The 16,250-nt window shown below is 40.4% G+C and overlaps 1 protein-coding gene across 1 annotated transcript in view; it reads right to left on the bottom strand.

Moving 5' to 3' along the window:
* Window positions 1-11,515, bottom strand: part of TBC1D5 (TBC1 domain family member 5) — a 330,505-nt gene extending 318,990 nt beyond the window's left edge. Inside the window, exon 1 of the mRNA XM_075547174.1 lies at window positions 11,397-11,515. Within this exon, the coding sequence (XP_075403289.1) occupies window positions 11,397-11,493 (97 nt within the window). The 5' untranslated portion in view covers window positions 11,494-11,515. The remainder of the gene's footprint in view (window positions 1-11,396) is intronic.
* Window positions 11,516-16,250: the final 4,735 nt, after the last annotated feature.

Below are 16,250 nucleotides of genomic sequence, written 5' to 3'. Positions count from 1 at the left end.
GAGCTCGCTTACACAGCAGCTTCTCAGGGAGCTCTTCCCCAATATCTAAAGGGTCCACTTAGTCACTCATCTCTCTGATGCTATTTTCTAATTTCGGTCTTTCCTTTTCCATGTTTTATTGTCTAGCTCTTGCATTAGAAGACCTGGTTATCATAGTGGTTATGTATCGCGCTGTGAACCTCAAGGTCAGCAGTTTGAAACCAACAGTTGCTCTATGTATGCGAAAGAGACATGGCTTTCTATTGCCGTAGAGAGTTACACTCTCGAAAACTCACAGGGGCAGTTCTACCCTGTCCTACAGGGTCACGCCAAGTCAGAATCAACTGGATGGCAGTGAGTTTCATTTCTTTTGGATCTCTTGCATGCAAAAAGGTGAATTTCATGAAAAGCAGTTGGTCTTATTTCTTCACCATTCTGTAGCAAGAGATTAATTAGATGCTTAATAAATGAACTTCATCAAATGGCCTAGTTTTACTCAATTTGGGAAAATATAAAATATCATCTCTAGTTACTGATATAGTATAACAGAAGTTTTGTAAGCATCATGTTAGCATACTTGCTTGAAAATCTATCGGTTGAATAAAACAAAAACTATTCAGAAGACAAAGCAAAGAAACCAATCGCTAGCAATACTCCTAGTTCCGTCAAAATTAGTCGTATTCCATCAAATTTGACTAAAAGGGAAATACGAAGAAGTCAAATGTCATTAAAAGTTCCCCTACTATTACAGAAAGCAGGAAGGAGAATTAGGGAAAGAATTCTTTAAGTATATAAATTCCAATATAAATATTATTTGTCTAACGCATTGCCTCATATCCAAATTAAGTAAAACTGATAACTTTATCTATGGATAAATCAAAGGTAGTGAACTTTTTTTCTTGGTAGGATATTTAAGTTCAAGAAAGAACAATCAACTTCAGTTCATAAGAACACAGTAATTACCCGCAGCAATGTGGTAGAACATCAGATAATTTCTGAAGACTAGAGTAAAAAATATTTTTAATACTGGAGATGTAATAAAAGAAAATGACCATTTAAAGTAAATAACGAGATATTATCATTTTTATGATGTATGATTCACTATCTTCTTAATTTCTTCTATTTAAAAATACTCAGATTTTCATAAAATGTAAAAATAAAACAGCTTGAAGCTGACATAATGTTTCTCCCTTTGTGCTTTCCTGTATTCATCACATAGGATAGGATTCCGTCTCAGGAAATTTAGAGATTTCAAACGTAGTGCACTCCAACTCCAGAACAGACCAGAAGTACTATATGAAAAAATATTTCATATTTCCAAACATCTATTTGCTTAATAAGAAAAGCTTCCTTCCGGCAAAATTAAAGTAGTAACAAAGTAGTTTAGCTTATTTTAAATTCTCATAAGACACATATTGAGAATAAACACACTAGAGCTTAATGACATATTAATAGGGAAAGGGGCATTCTCAATAATTTTAATAAAATCAGGGGGAAAAAACCTTTGGGAGGCCCCCCACACATACATACAGAGAGGTAAAATTACTTGGTATGGCTTGCCTCTCCTCAGACTGTGTAACTACCACCAACTGAGTGGGTGGGACCATGCAAATAGGGTGTAGAGGTCTCTAACGTGGTGATTGGTCAGTTTTGCTATTCTCTCTGGGTACAAAGTCAGCCCTCTCAGAAGCAGAAGACAATCCCAAGACCATCAAGGAAGAAAGCCACAAGTGGAGCACGTGGGAGATCTGTGCGTGAAGTGGCGGTGACATCAGAAACACCTGAAGCTGTAGCACTGAGACCATGAGACAGAGCAGCAGGCTTCCAAGTCCATGGAACGAGTAAAGCTGAGAACCTCCAGGTAGAAGGCTGGCCTGCAGAGTTAGACACCTCTTGGGCAATTTATGAACACTAACCCAAAATAACTCAGTGCCATCAAGTTGATGACAGCTCCTGGTGAACCTAACGGAGAGGGTGGAACAGCCCCCTTGTGAGTTTCGGAGGCTGTCACTCTACAGGAGTGGAAAGCCCCATGTTCCTTCTGAAGAGTGGCTGGTCTAAAGGAGTTTTGCACTGCTTTCTTGAGAGTGGCGGTACCGGGAGGGTAGAAGGAGAGTGGGTTGGAAAGGGGGAACCAATTACAAGGATCTACATATAACCTCCTCCCTGGGGGACAGACAACAGAAAAGTGGGTAAAGGTGGATGTCGGACAGGGAAAGATATGACAAAATAATAATTTGTATATTATCAAGGGTTCATGAGAGAGGGAGGAGCTGGGAGGGAGGAGCAAAAATGAGGAACTGACGCCAGGGGTTTAGGTGGAGAGCAAATGTTTTGAGAATGATGAGGGCAATGAATATACAAAGGTGCTTTACACAATTGATGTGTGTATGGATTGCGATAATAGCTGTATGAGCCCCTAATAAAACGATTTAAAAAAAAGAGTTGAGAAAGGGGCATGTCTTTATTTAAACTATTCACACCCTGGTTCTTACTGATGAATCAACAAAACAAACTACTATAATTCTCTGATAAGAATTTCATTATAATCACTTCACCTAAATGGGTTATTTTTAGGGTTTAGAAAATATTGTCACTTCACATCATCTGTGTCTACTATAGTTCTATCTCAGCTCAACCAACAAAAATTACCATCATACCTCTTCCTGGTTTTGTTGGTTTAAGAGTGCTATAAAAATGGCCAACTAGTAGGCTGCTAACCTAAAAGTCAACAGTTCAAACCCACTTGCTGTTCTTTGGGAGACCGATAGGCTGCCTGCTCCCCCAAAAGCTTACACATCTCAGAAACTCTAGGGTCAGGGTGAGCTGGGTGAGACTTCGCGGCAGCGGATGAGGAGTTCACTGCCCCACTGCGCTATGTGAGGCTTTGAATGTTTGCAGGATCAGATCGCCTCACAGTTCTCCCATGGTGTGTTTGAACCGCTAACGTTGTGGTTAGCAACCCAATGCTTACAGCACCACACGACCACGGTGCTTTGGCCACCAGATATGGATATTCCCTTAGAAACCAACTTCACCTAAGGCGGCTGCTAGTGGAGAGCGTGCTTGGTGCGTACTAAACCTCTGTCTGTTGACATCCGGGTTAACAGTGCGGTCTCTTTTGCTCCTGTTAGTTTCTGTGGAGCTGAGCTGACTCCTTTTTGCACACTAAAAATGTTGCTCAATCCCATGCAACAGCTATATGTTTAAGCATACTGTTGAGGCTATTTTGTCAATCAATTTCATTGGGACTTTTCCCCAGCGACCTCACTTATATGTTCTTCCTAGTACGTGTCAGGAGCCCTGACAGCAGAAGAGTTATGAGTTGGGATGCTAACTGCAAAGTCAGCAGTAAGAAACTACCAGGCGCACCTTAGGAGAAAGTCAGGGCATTGTACTCCACTAAAGAGTTACAGTCTCAGAAGCGCACAGGGGGCAGTTCTACCCTGTCCTAGTGGGGCAATAGTTGGCACGGACTCTCTGGGGTCAGCATCAGTAGTAGTACACCAGGGAAACGGATGCTATGCAGGTGCAGCCACAGGTGGCTCAACGACTCTTCCCACAACTCCAACACTAAAGTAACTCTAAAGAGGCCCATCTCCTCAGGCAAATAAAGGAACTGCCAAGCCAACCAGAAAAGAATAGACAACTCAATGACCAGTTGTTGGACAGTGTAAGGTATGACAAAATAATAATAGTTTATAAATTATCAAGGGTTCATGACAGAGGGGGGAGTGGGGAGGGAAGAGAAAAAATGAGGAGCTGATATTAAGGGCTCAAGTAGAAAGCAGATGTTTTGAGAATGATGATGGCTACAAAAGTACAAATGTGCTTGACACAATGGATCTATCTATGGATTGTGATGAGTTGTATGAGCCCCCAATAAAATGAATTTTTAAAAAAGAAAGAAAGAAGAACAGATCACTATGGAGACCAGGCAACTTTTTAATCTCAAGGTTCTAGATTTTCACAAAAATGAGCTTCAATGTTATTTAAAATGTCTACACCTAGGTGAATTCAAATTCACTGAGAAAGCATAATTACATAAGAGTGACATAATATTAAAGAGCCCAGGTTGAACGTTCCCGAGCATTTGAATGTTTATATTGAAATTTAGTCATTAAATTTATTATTTCTGAATTAGATTTTAATTCAATTTCTTTTTCTCTATCTACTCGAGTGATTTGGCAATATCCTGAAAATTGCTTAACAATTAATCATAGAGGATCGATACTCATTAAATAATATATTTTCTGGTTTTATACCCTTTAAACTGCTGCTCACCTCAAATCTGCTGGATAATCTAAAATCTGTGGCTTTTATCACTTCGGCATTCTGTTTTCCCTATTTTGACTGTGCCTCTAGTATTGTAAGGAAAATCCTAATGGGTTTTTTTAATCTTTGTAAAAGCAACCCAACACACTGCCTCATCTCATGTACTTCCTCATTCCTGGAACATACCCATCCCCTGGCACATGATCCCCCTCTACCCCGCATCCTCCTTCACTAACTACCAAGGTCTGCACTAGAAATCCTCACCTATTCCTCTTCAGTAAACCTTCTTGGTACAGAGGAAGCATCAGAGCTGTGCCTGCACACCTTTCATGGAGCACAGAACTATGGAACAAAGGCTCCTCTGGGTCACCAACTAGTAAAAGTTCCCTCTTTCCGGTTCTCCGAGAGTGCTGACTGGTAATTCCCGAGTCACAGTTTGCTGTTACAGCACTGAGTACCACGCCGTCTACTCCATTTCTAATCCTGGGAATTTCTACAAATCAGTCCTTAGCCCTCACCTTTCTCATTCCTTGGATCCCTTAACGCTCTCTACTTGGAAGTGGCATCTCTGGAGGTTGACTCTCAGATCTCCTATGCTCCTTCAAAGTCAATCTCTCATTTTCAATTGCCAGAACATTCCTTCTGAAGTGAAAATTATGTGAGAGTGCTCCACTGATCTTAGTTTACAGCGGTGCCATGGCTTCTGGCTTCTGGCTTCATGGCTTCAGTCTCAGGTCTGGCCGTGCGCTCATTCCCACCATACTGAAACGCTTCCCATTCAGCAGAGGGCAGTGAGCACATCTCTTTCCTGAGTCACCTGACTTACAACTACTCATCTTTCAAGTTGTGCTGGGGACAGGTATCACCACTTTCTTGATCTACCACTAACCACAAATCCAAGTTAGATTCCCCACCATCTACTACCTGAACACCGCTGTGGATTTCTCAAGAAGGCGGTTCAATTCCTCCACAGCAAGCACTTATCTCCCCATCGTAATGGGCCATTTGCTCCATCATGCCACCCTCTCCAATCCTGCTTATCAGCCGTAAACAACCTGGCACTCCACATTGTTTGTCTTTCTCAATGTTTTCTTTCCAGCCCTCAGAACAATGCTTGGTCTGTGGAAGGCGCACATTTATTTTATGACAAATAACATTTTAAACTGTTGCCCACTTAAAAAAAAACTACAACAGCATAGATTGGCTAGTGTTTCATATTTTCTATATGTCACATACATAAGTTTCAGAAACCAAGTCTTAAGAAGCTTATCTACATAAATGTTCCCTAAAATCTATGCATATAAAATGTATACATTAGATATAAGCGTACAAGATATAGCCTATCTATGCCCCCAAATTATGGCCATGAATGTCTGCGACAAGCACTTCTGTAACTTTCTCTTGCTAAGTGGTCTTTACAGTGAGCTCATTAGTGCAGTCACAGCTTGACACATTCCCCAGAACATTCTCCCCTCTTGGTCCTTACTAGGACCCTTGACATGGGGACAACTAAGGGCCAACGTGGTGAAAGTTAATTTTAAGAGGGAATAGAAACAGGAGAGCAGGCTGACTTTTGAAGTCTAAAGAAGGAAATTTCAAGTACTTGAATGATCAGGGACAATTGAAAAGAAGATTTCATGTATTATAACTTATGAAATGAAGAAGAAAGGTAGATGAAGGAAAAATACATTACACGATTATTGATTAATGTGAATGGAGGACTGAAAACCAGTAAAACACAGTTCATTCTTTCTTTCATTTCCCTCACTGCCAGAGTCCATGCTGACTCATTGTGACCCACAGACAGGGTAGAACTGCCCCTCTGAGTTTCCAAGACTAACTCTCATTTATTAATTATTTTGTATGCCCTATATACAAAGGGTTCCAACATGGCGTCCGCCCTCATAAAGTTTATACTTTAGACAAGGACACAAACAATAAACAAGGAAACAATGATGGATCACATGTTACAGTGAGTGCTGGGGAGACAGGGAATAACGTCTGAGAAACACTGGCCTAGGGAAGCCATAGAACTAAATCTGACTCTGAACACATGGAACAGGCCAGTCTCACACATCACGGTCAAGAGTTTGGTTCTATAACCAGCGCAGTAAGAAACCACTGATGAGCATAATAATGAAAAAGAAAGTGTAAAGATTTTTTTTCCAGTATGGCTGCTAAGCATCAGAATTGAACCCATGGCAATGGATTTGGTTTTCTAAGATCTCTGGAAGGTGACTCCAGCTACTGGAACCAGGGAAGGGCTTTAAGTGACAAAGATAACTGTGGCAGTTACATAATCTGGTGTCAACTTGAGACTATTAAGAGCGAAGGGGTGGAGTCTAGACTGGTAATCAGGGCGCAGCTTAATGATCTCATTTGGAGGCGCTAAGGAGATAAATAGTTCACTGGAGGCCAGACTCACACGCTGCTTGTTTCCCTCCTGACAAGCCACATGGAGCTACGCTGATGGAGCCAGAGCCCTAGAGCTGGAGGAGCCACATGGGAGACCCTGCCAGAGTTGAGATGCTTCTATTGCCACTGGTTCCACTAGACTTTCCACCCACTGGCCTGTGATCTTCCTGCATTCAGCATCATTGCATGTGTTGTGTGAGTCTGAAGAGGAATTTATAGCTTGGTATCGGACATATAGGCTAATATCGGACTAGGGACTTGATCTGGACTGGGCTGTTTTCTTAATGTACAATTAATTACTCTTTATATAAAGCTCCTTCTTATACACGAGAGTTTCCCTGCATGTTTCTCTCGTCTACCCACACTAACACGCCTCAGATAGCACCCCAGACATTGGTTATTTATCTTCGACAGAACAAGTTCATCCTTTATTCAAATTTAAATCTGATAATTTACACGTGTCCTAGAGCTTGAACTCTGAGCGCCTTATAGACAGAAGGCTTTGGGTAACAGTTAAAGGCAGAGTCCACAGGTGGATTAAGCCTCCGGTGAATTCCTTCTGAAAATTAACCAAAGACGTGGCAGAGTACACTGGCTATCGGATTGCCTCCACCAGGATTGGGTAGTCTCTCCTAGAGGCTTGCCTGGGTGTATCCTTGATGGAGACCAGCATACTGGGGGGTCCTATGGTCATGCTCTATCAGTTGTGCCTGATTGCCTTGGTCAGGTATGCTCTTCTGAAAATGCATGTGTCCCCATCATGGCCTGTCCCTGCCTCTGTAGTCCACAGGTGCAACGAGCTGCTGCCGCTTTATCTAACGAGCAATCTCGAATGTGAATTCTCCAACACCATTCTGACCCGTGCTAACGGCCTCATCTACATGATGTCTGTGTCTGTCTGTGTTCTCGCTCTTTTAAGACTAAATGATTTGAATTACAAATTATATTTCTACCCTAAAGCACATGGAAAAGACCCCACACGGTTTTACATACACAGGCCCAAATAATTCTATGCGCTATCTACTCCTTCCCCGTTTTCCATCACCACACATGCAAATGAACTAACCTACGACATGCAGTTTTCTCTTAGGTGGCTTTTTATAAGTAAATCCTCTTCAGAATTCTCAGACTCACGTAGCAGTACTATTTCTTTATAATTGTTAAAAACCAGATTGATAAATTAGAGATATATTCTGTTGACTTATGGAATCTATAACAGAAATTTTTTAAAAACCCACAAGGAAAACGGGTTGCAGCCCAGTGTTTGACGATGACAAGATGACTCATTCTGTACCCAGAAACTCAAAAATGTGGTGACAAAGCTGGTTGCAAGGCTTCAAATATTCCAATAGAGAACTCCAGAAAGGACATATATTAGCATAAAGAAGTATACCAGCAAGGTGAGGGTTCTTTGAAATGAATATGACACCCACATTAAAATGCAGGGAACATTTCCCTGCAAAATGGAAATCTAAGAAGATAAAGTAGATGCTTTCTATAAAATATTTACATAAAACGCACAAAACGCACTAAGGTTGGTAACCTTTATGGCTTTGGAGAGCTACATATTTACATAGCTTTCTTTCTGCATGTGTGTGCGTGCGCGTATGTGTGTTTTGTATATATTTTTAACAGTTGACAGCTGTTTTAGAGCATACAGAGATGCCACGCTGAATGAGGGCCTTGATTACTTCGAGATTAGCTATCTAAAGTTTCTATTCATTTTAAGTGTTGTTAGTTGGAAGAGTCATTAGTCACTTCCTTGTCTCATAGAACATCAGCATACATTTACATTGTTAATGAACATTTGGGGTAAATGAATTAATGGCACTTTTAAACATCAATTCAGTCCTAATAACTTTGTATGTCATAGAAATGGTAGGCAAGGATATAAACGAAAAGCCTTTTCAGTAAAGGTAACTACTCATTCCTGCATACAATATAGGATAAAATTAATTTAAGATGTTTAACTGGTTTAAAAAAAAGAACCTCAGTATTTAATGAAATAGACCATAGAAAAATAGCTCTTCACACACGCGCACACATGCACACACAGACAGCGCTTTAAAATGAGCATAGGCCAAAAATAATGTGAAAAAATGCAGTGCGACAACTTTATATACTTGCAACACATACATACTTAGTTTCAAATTATTCACTTGTGAAACTACTGTTGGAAAAATAATTTGATCTATTTAATTATGAATATTTCTACATAGGTATTTTATGTATAAAGAAACACCACTATAAATGGTCTTATTATATTTACAAATGAATGATTAAATTGAAATTATAATAGACATGAATAAGTTTTTCAATTTATTGAAGCCATAAACCAACGGCACTCTTTTTGAGTTATTAGGTAACATTTATAAAATCAAAAAGTAAGTTGTAGAACAAATTAGTGTATTCATAAAAATAGCAATAGCATTTTATTTATGATCAAGAAGCTTTTAAAGAAGTACACAAAGCACACTCTCCAAATAGTATAGAGCTTTTAAACTAAATAAATAGTCACATTTTTTACTAATAATTTCCAACTCCTATTTTAATGCCAGACATTGACCTCAATATGGATTTTAAAGAAAAACCAAATAATACAAAACACAGGTAAGTTATTTTGACTAATTTGTGATTTCTGAAAATAGACCTCACACTTCTGAAATATTACTTTTCATAAGTAAAAATCTAAGTAGTCAAGGAGTCAAGAAAGCATGGAATATTTCATAAGTCACTTAAAAGCATAAGGCTTTAAGAATTATCAAAGCTCATTTTTCCTTGTAATAAGCTGTGACTATTATCATTAAAGGAACTGGGAATAATACAGATTTCTGATGCACAGATTTTAAAAACGAAATAGGTTATTTTAAACCCGTATTGCCATCTACCTTAACATAAGAAAAAGCTCTTAACATTTTAATGTATAGATTTAAATGTATGACAGAAATATAAAGAATTTACAGTAACAAACGGATCAAGGATCTAATTGCAAGCACTAACATCAGGGAGCTTTTTTTTAAGAGGCTATATTCTGAAATCACTGGGACCCAGTTTTTGACGTTTTTAAGTATGACACGGGAAGCGGGGCAACGGCTCGATAAAGAAGGAGGGTTTTCTCAGACTGGAAAGCATTTGCTTATCAAAAGAATTTGTCAACAAAATGAAGAGCCAGCCGACAGACTGAAACGGAAATCTGGGAACCATGTATCTGACAAGTTTAATGTTTGGAATATGTCAAGAACTCCGAATTAACAACAAAAAGGCAAACAACCCATTCAAAAGAAAGGCAAAACCTGGAGTAGGCATTTGACCCAAGAAAGTAAAACAGAAGAAGTGGACTACACAGACATGAAAAAAACGCTCAAAGTGATTAGTCACTAAGAAATGTAAACGAGATGATCACTTCCTACACACTAGGCTGGCTCTGAGAAATAAACTAGGGAACGGGATGCTCTGGTGAGGATGTGGAGAATTCAGAACCCGGGCCCATGGCAGGGGTTAAAAACGGCCAACCACTGTATTAAAGACGCCTTGGCAGTTCCTCAAAGAGTTACACATAAAATTACCACACGATACAACAATCTCACTAATCTAGTATACACCCCAAAGCGCTGAAACTAGGCACGCAGATAGAAACGTGTACAATGTTTACTGCAGAACTATTCAGAATAGGCAAAGGTGGAAACTACCTGAGTGTCTATCCACAGATGGAAAGCCCTGGTGGCGTAGTGGGTACATGTTACACTCCTAACCACACACAGGCCAGCAGTTCAAGTTCACCAGCTGCTCAGTAGGACAAAGGCTGGGCTTTCTACGCCCACAAAGACACAGTCTCTGGAACCCACAGCAGCAGCAGCTCTCCACTCTCCCCACTGGATCACCAAGAGTCAGAATTGACTTGATGGTAGTGACTTCTTGAGGTTTATACATTTATAACAGAAAATATTATTCAGCCATAAAGAATTAAATCTTGATACAAGTGAAACATGAAAACACTGTGCTAAGTGAAATCAGTTCATCACAAAAGGACAAAAGCTGTATGTCGCCGTTTACTACAAAATCTCCAGAAGAGGCAAGCGCATACGGACTACAGCTTATCACTGACTAGCAGAGGAGAACAGACGGAGAAGCACAGGGGAACAGGGCGTAGCCTAAGGGTACTAAGCTTCTATTACGGGTAATGGAAATTTCTGGACAATGGTAATGGTTAAACAACATGATAAATGTAATTAATGTCACCAAATGGTAAGCGCAAAAAAGGTTAAGTACTACAAAAACACATTGAAATAGTAAATGTCTCATTATAGGTCCATCGCCAATTTAAAAAAAGAGAATCAGGCAAGCCTCTTCTCTCCACTTGTTGGGGGGTTTTGAGGACAGTTAAACTTGCAACGTCAATACCAAAATGTAAGCTTTGCTGACAACAGCTTTTTGCCTTCCAAGTCTTTGCCTGCTGAAGTCATTGTTTGGTTTATGGTTTGTTTAAAAAGATGGGCAGTGCATTCGGGGTTTGGTTGATGTTTCCGTCTAGAATGGAAAGTTGAGTTTTGGATGGTGCATTCACATCCAGAGAGATCTTGCACACATTGGAAATACCCTTCAAGTAGCTGGGCGCAGTAGCCCTGAGAGAGGTTACACACCACACGGGAAGCAGACAATGCTAACTGGAGCCCCCGTCCTTGCTGGGTTTTCCAGACCAACAGACAGCATCCACTATCAAAACTCACCTCCAGACTTGGTGGAGTAACCCGACAGGGGGTCGATGCCCACTTCCTGTTCTTCTGGCTGCAGTGGATGCCGCGTCTCGGATAAGGAATGATACATTTCTGGTAGGGACTGGCCAACGTCTCCAAAAGATGACTATCTGAAGGTGAAAAATAAAGAGGTTATAACACCTTCTGTTTGGCTCTTTTCCTTTCTGAATCTACTGGGAAATAATTGAAGACGGAAAAGGGCATTACAAACCTAAAGAAACTTGTCTAGGCTCCAGGGCTGTGACTATGCACTGCACGGCATGCAGGTAGAGGCGAGAAAGGTAGTACAAAATCTCCATTTCAACAATTTCACTTTACTTATTACAACATTTCACTCGATGTTGAGTCACATTTATTTTCAATTAACTATAGAATGGCTGAGCTCTGAGTGAAAGTATTCTCACACTCAAACATGCTCTTGTTTCCCTGTCAAAGTATTCCATGGTCCTAATAGAAATTTTCAAGAGAGAAACATAGCAAATTACAATCATTCATATTTCTTTCCATTTTAAATAAATGACAACTTTTCAAGTGATTTCCTGTACCTTTCCTTGCCTTTGTTCTGGGTATTTAAATTAGATAGATAGATAGATAGATAGATAGATAGATAGATAGATAGATAGATAGATAGATAGATAAAGATTAGATCGATCTATATATTACAAATTGGGCTGCTACCCACAGGTCAACAGTTTGAAACCACTAACCGCTCTGTGAGAGAAAGCAGGGGCTTTCTACTCCTCTAAAAAGTTACAGTTTGAAACTCTCAGGGAGCAGCTCTGTCTTGTCCTGCAGGGTCAGTAGGAATTGTAGTCAACTGGATGGCAGGGCATCATGGCATAGGGTCAGCATCAGTGAGAACTGACTCAATACATTTTGGTTTGGGGTGTCATACTGATTTGATAGTTGGCTTTAATTTATATCATGAATATTTTCCTTGTCAGTAAAACCTTTACTTTATTATTGAGTTTAATGGCTCCTTGGCATTTCATTGTATAGCTGTAACAAATGTAGGAATGCAAGTCCAGAGCCCTAGAGGCACAGTGATGAAGAGCTCAATTGCTAGCAACAAGGCTGACAGTTCACTCCTGGATAGAAAGACCTAGCCATTCTGCTTCCATGAAGAATACAGCTCGGAGGCTTTCAGGGGCAGGTCTACTCAATCTAGGTGATTTCTAGGAGTCAGCATCCACTAGACCACAACAGGTTCGCTTGGTTTATTAATCTAAATACAGGTATGTTTTTTAATAGGGGACTTTGGATAGTATTTTCTGTTAATTGCTAGACTAAAACATATAGGGCAAAAAGGTTTTTTTAGCATAAGTTACAAAAAATATTTGCATAGAATATTTCTCCTGGTTCCTCATTGAAAATGGGTAGTTCTTTTTTTATCTAGAGGGTACAATAGTCAAATTATATAGTTTTCAAAATTATTTTGCTTGGTAACTCGATGATCTTACTAAAGATATTATATACTTCTCTGACATGTTTATTTTTAGGAATGAGTATTAAAATGACTGTCTCCAATCCTACGAATACATGTTTTCATCTGTAACGGAACAGGATTCTCTGGAATGCCATCCTGCTGTGTATAAAATGATCCCTCTGAGAAGTAGGAGGTGACATCTTACTACCAGCCAAAGCCAGTGGTGGAGTGTGCCCTCTGGATCCGAGGTCCCTGTGCATGATCTCCTAGATCCAGAAGACAACTCATATCAAAGGAACAGCAGCAGCAGAACCAGGAGCTGGAGTGGACTTCCCTACTCATAGAGCAAGGTGCGCTGAGTGCACTGTGCAGCAGGCTGGCTTGTGGAGTGAGGTGCCTCTTGGCCCTCAACTGGGAAAGCTGGGTTTGGTGACCCACAGAGCTTGAGCCTTCTGGTGGAGTAAGAGACCCCTCTGTGCATTTATTAGCAGACCTGGAAGAACTTTAAAACACTTCCTGATTTTTAAAAAAAACAAGAACCCTGACAATTTCTCACTGGCAGTACAACCTGTTAACTTCTTTAAAAAAATATATTTAACTATGCATTTTGTCTGTGGGTTCTGTGTACCCATTGTAATAGATTCTAGAGAGGTAAAATAGAAAACATTAATTAAGACAACACAGACATTACTACCAGGGCTCATTACTAGAAGCAGAAGGTTAGACAAAACCAATAATAGCCAAAGTAGAATTTTATTGTCAACTATTGTAAAATGTTCCAAACCCATAAAACTTAATAGCATTTTAACAGGTATGGTCTTGGTCATAGCCACAATGATTAAACCCAGCATAGCAGTAGAGTGCTCTGGGAGGAATGGTCGATGCCAAAATAGGTAAGGGAAAACAGAGGGAGGAGGCCTGTAGTAGAGAGAAGGACCTGTAGGGAATATAATTCAGTAGGAAAAAATGGATCTCTTAAATTCTCTTAAATAAATGAATGAATAAACAAATTTAGAAACAAAGTTCTCTATTATTGAGCAGTAAGGATCATTAAACTCAAATGTCCCCTGGGGTCAGAAAAAAGCAATATTATGGTTAACATTTTATGGAAAATGGTGAAGAGGGGGCATGTCCAGCTTCCTCTTCCCTGTTGCCAGGCAGCAGAAGTCAGACCTGCCTCCATCCTCTAGCTTTCCTTATCTAGAATGACACCAGTCATTCCTCCCACAGCACTCTACTGGTAGGCTGCATTCTACAATTCACTGCAGTGCTACAGACTCACAGACAAAAGGCACAGTGGTGAAGGTGTATTCGAAAGTTAACAGGTTCCCACAACTCAGGATCAGTAAACAATACGGATACAGTAACGGGTTCAACGTAGTAGCGCTCCTTAGCCAGCAACCCAGTGTCTCTCTGGGACCTGAGCCTAGCAGCCATGTGGTCCCTCGATCTCTGCCTCCATGGGCCAGGCCGCTCTCCCAGTCTCGAGGCTGCGCCTCTGCTCTGCATCATGTGTCCTTGTCCCAAGCTCTGGTCTTGCCCTCTGACACCGCTAACAGCTAGTCAGCTGTGCTCTGCCGGTGCATCTTCTTCCAGCGGTGCCCGGGCTTCTCTCCGTGTTTTCAGAGAGGGCTCTCACAGAGGAATGCAGGGATGCAGGGGTGGTGTTTGTCTTTCAACAGACTATCTCCTCAAGGAAATGAAGGATGGTGATTTAAACTCTACTTTTACTAAAGTAGAGCCTTAATCCCAATTTAATCTTGTCTATTAACAGAGCAGAGAACTCTCCACAATGGGATACAGACATAGACATAAAGGCAAGAATTTATATTATATAAAGGATAATGGCTATAAGGACCATACTGAGTAAATGACTACATCTCACATTTATTAAGCATTAAATATATGCCCAAATCCATTCCAAATGTTTAATTTATATTCAACATTTCATCCTCTGAACCCTATAAGGAAGCTTCATAACCATTACATTCATTTCCCCACAGAGAAAATTGAGGTACAGGGAGATCAAGTAACTATGGGAGATCGAGTAACTACGGGAGATCGAGTAACTACGGGGGAGATCAAGTAACTACAGGAGATCAAGTCGCACAGGTAGTGAGTGGTGAAGTCAAAACAGAACTCATTCTGCCTGCTGCAAAGTTCATGTTGTCGACTCCCCCACTACCTGATGGAGCGTCAATGAGAGAAACAAAGCAGTTATCAAACAAGTGGGGAGAGGGGGGTGGGAGTCTGTGAGTACACTATAGCCCCGTTTGCCTGGCTTAACTTTCCTAAGTATACTATAAACCTGGGACCTCACAGAAAATCCATGTCTCGGTGCTGACACTCTCAGTCCATGTTGCTGAAGATCTGCTTTTTACGGTCTCTCTACTTTACTGATCGTAACGCTCCAACTCCAGGGTCCGGCCCTACTGAAAGCATGTACAAAGCAGGCGATGTCTTGCCAGTCTCACTTCTAAAAAGAATTCTGGCTGTAATTCTCCCAAGGCAGATGTGCTTTTCTAGGTCTCCCTGACACATTTAACATTTCATCAATTATTCATCATAATTCAGAGTCACCCATTCTTCTTCCGTTTTCCTTTATTCATTGCCCATCCTTCATATACCAGTGATGAGACATATCACCATGGCTTGAGGCAGGTGCCCCTTAGTCTTAAACAGGACAGCCTTGTGCTACAACACTTTAAGAGGGCGTGTGCAACAGATCTGTCCAATACAATGCACTGTTGGATTTCTTGACTGCTGCTTGCATGGTTGCTGACTCTGTCTCCAGGAGAAAATGAAAACCTTGACAACTTCAATCTTTTCTGTATATTATCATATTGCTTACTGGTCCAGTTGTGAGGTGTTTTTGTTTTCTTACGTTGGGGTATAATTCATATTGACAGCTGTAGTCTCTGAGCCTCATCAATAAATGCTTCTAGTCCACTTCTCTTTAAGCAAGCAAGGTTGTGTCTCATCTGCACACGGATAGTGAGTCTGCCTTTAATTCAGATGCCATGTCGCCTACAGATAATCCAGCTTTTCAGATGAGAGTCAGCAAAGTGAATCAATAACCACAAAACATCCCCCTGTAAGTGTTGGCAGGAATTCTGTACTCACATGAAAAAGAAAATTGTGTGGCAAATGTTAAATATATTTTAATACTGCATTTGGCCCATGGGCACTTATTTTAATGTTAAGATTCTCTTTATAATGCATATTAGCTTTATATTGTGTTATACTCTTAAATTATGATAACATCAATCATTTGAAAATGTCTGTTCCACAGTAACAACTAGGTTTCCCTAAGTTTTCTTTAACATCCACTGTATCATGTTTTCAACGAGCTGTGGGGATGCTGTTGGGGAGCACTGGACAGCTAGCCAAAAGGTCCATGG

This window comes from Tenrec ecaudatus, chromosome 4, assembly GCF_050624435.1.
Source record: "Tenrec ecaudatus isolate mTenEca1 chromosome 4, mTenEca1.hap1, whole genome shotgun sequence".
Lineage (NCBI taxonomy): Eukaryota > Metazoa > Chordata > Mammalia > Afrosoricida > Tenrecidae > Tenrec > Tenrec ecaudatus.
Note: the sequence above shows the minus strand (reverse complement) of the source record. Positions and strands in the feature narration are given on the sequence as shown.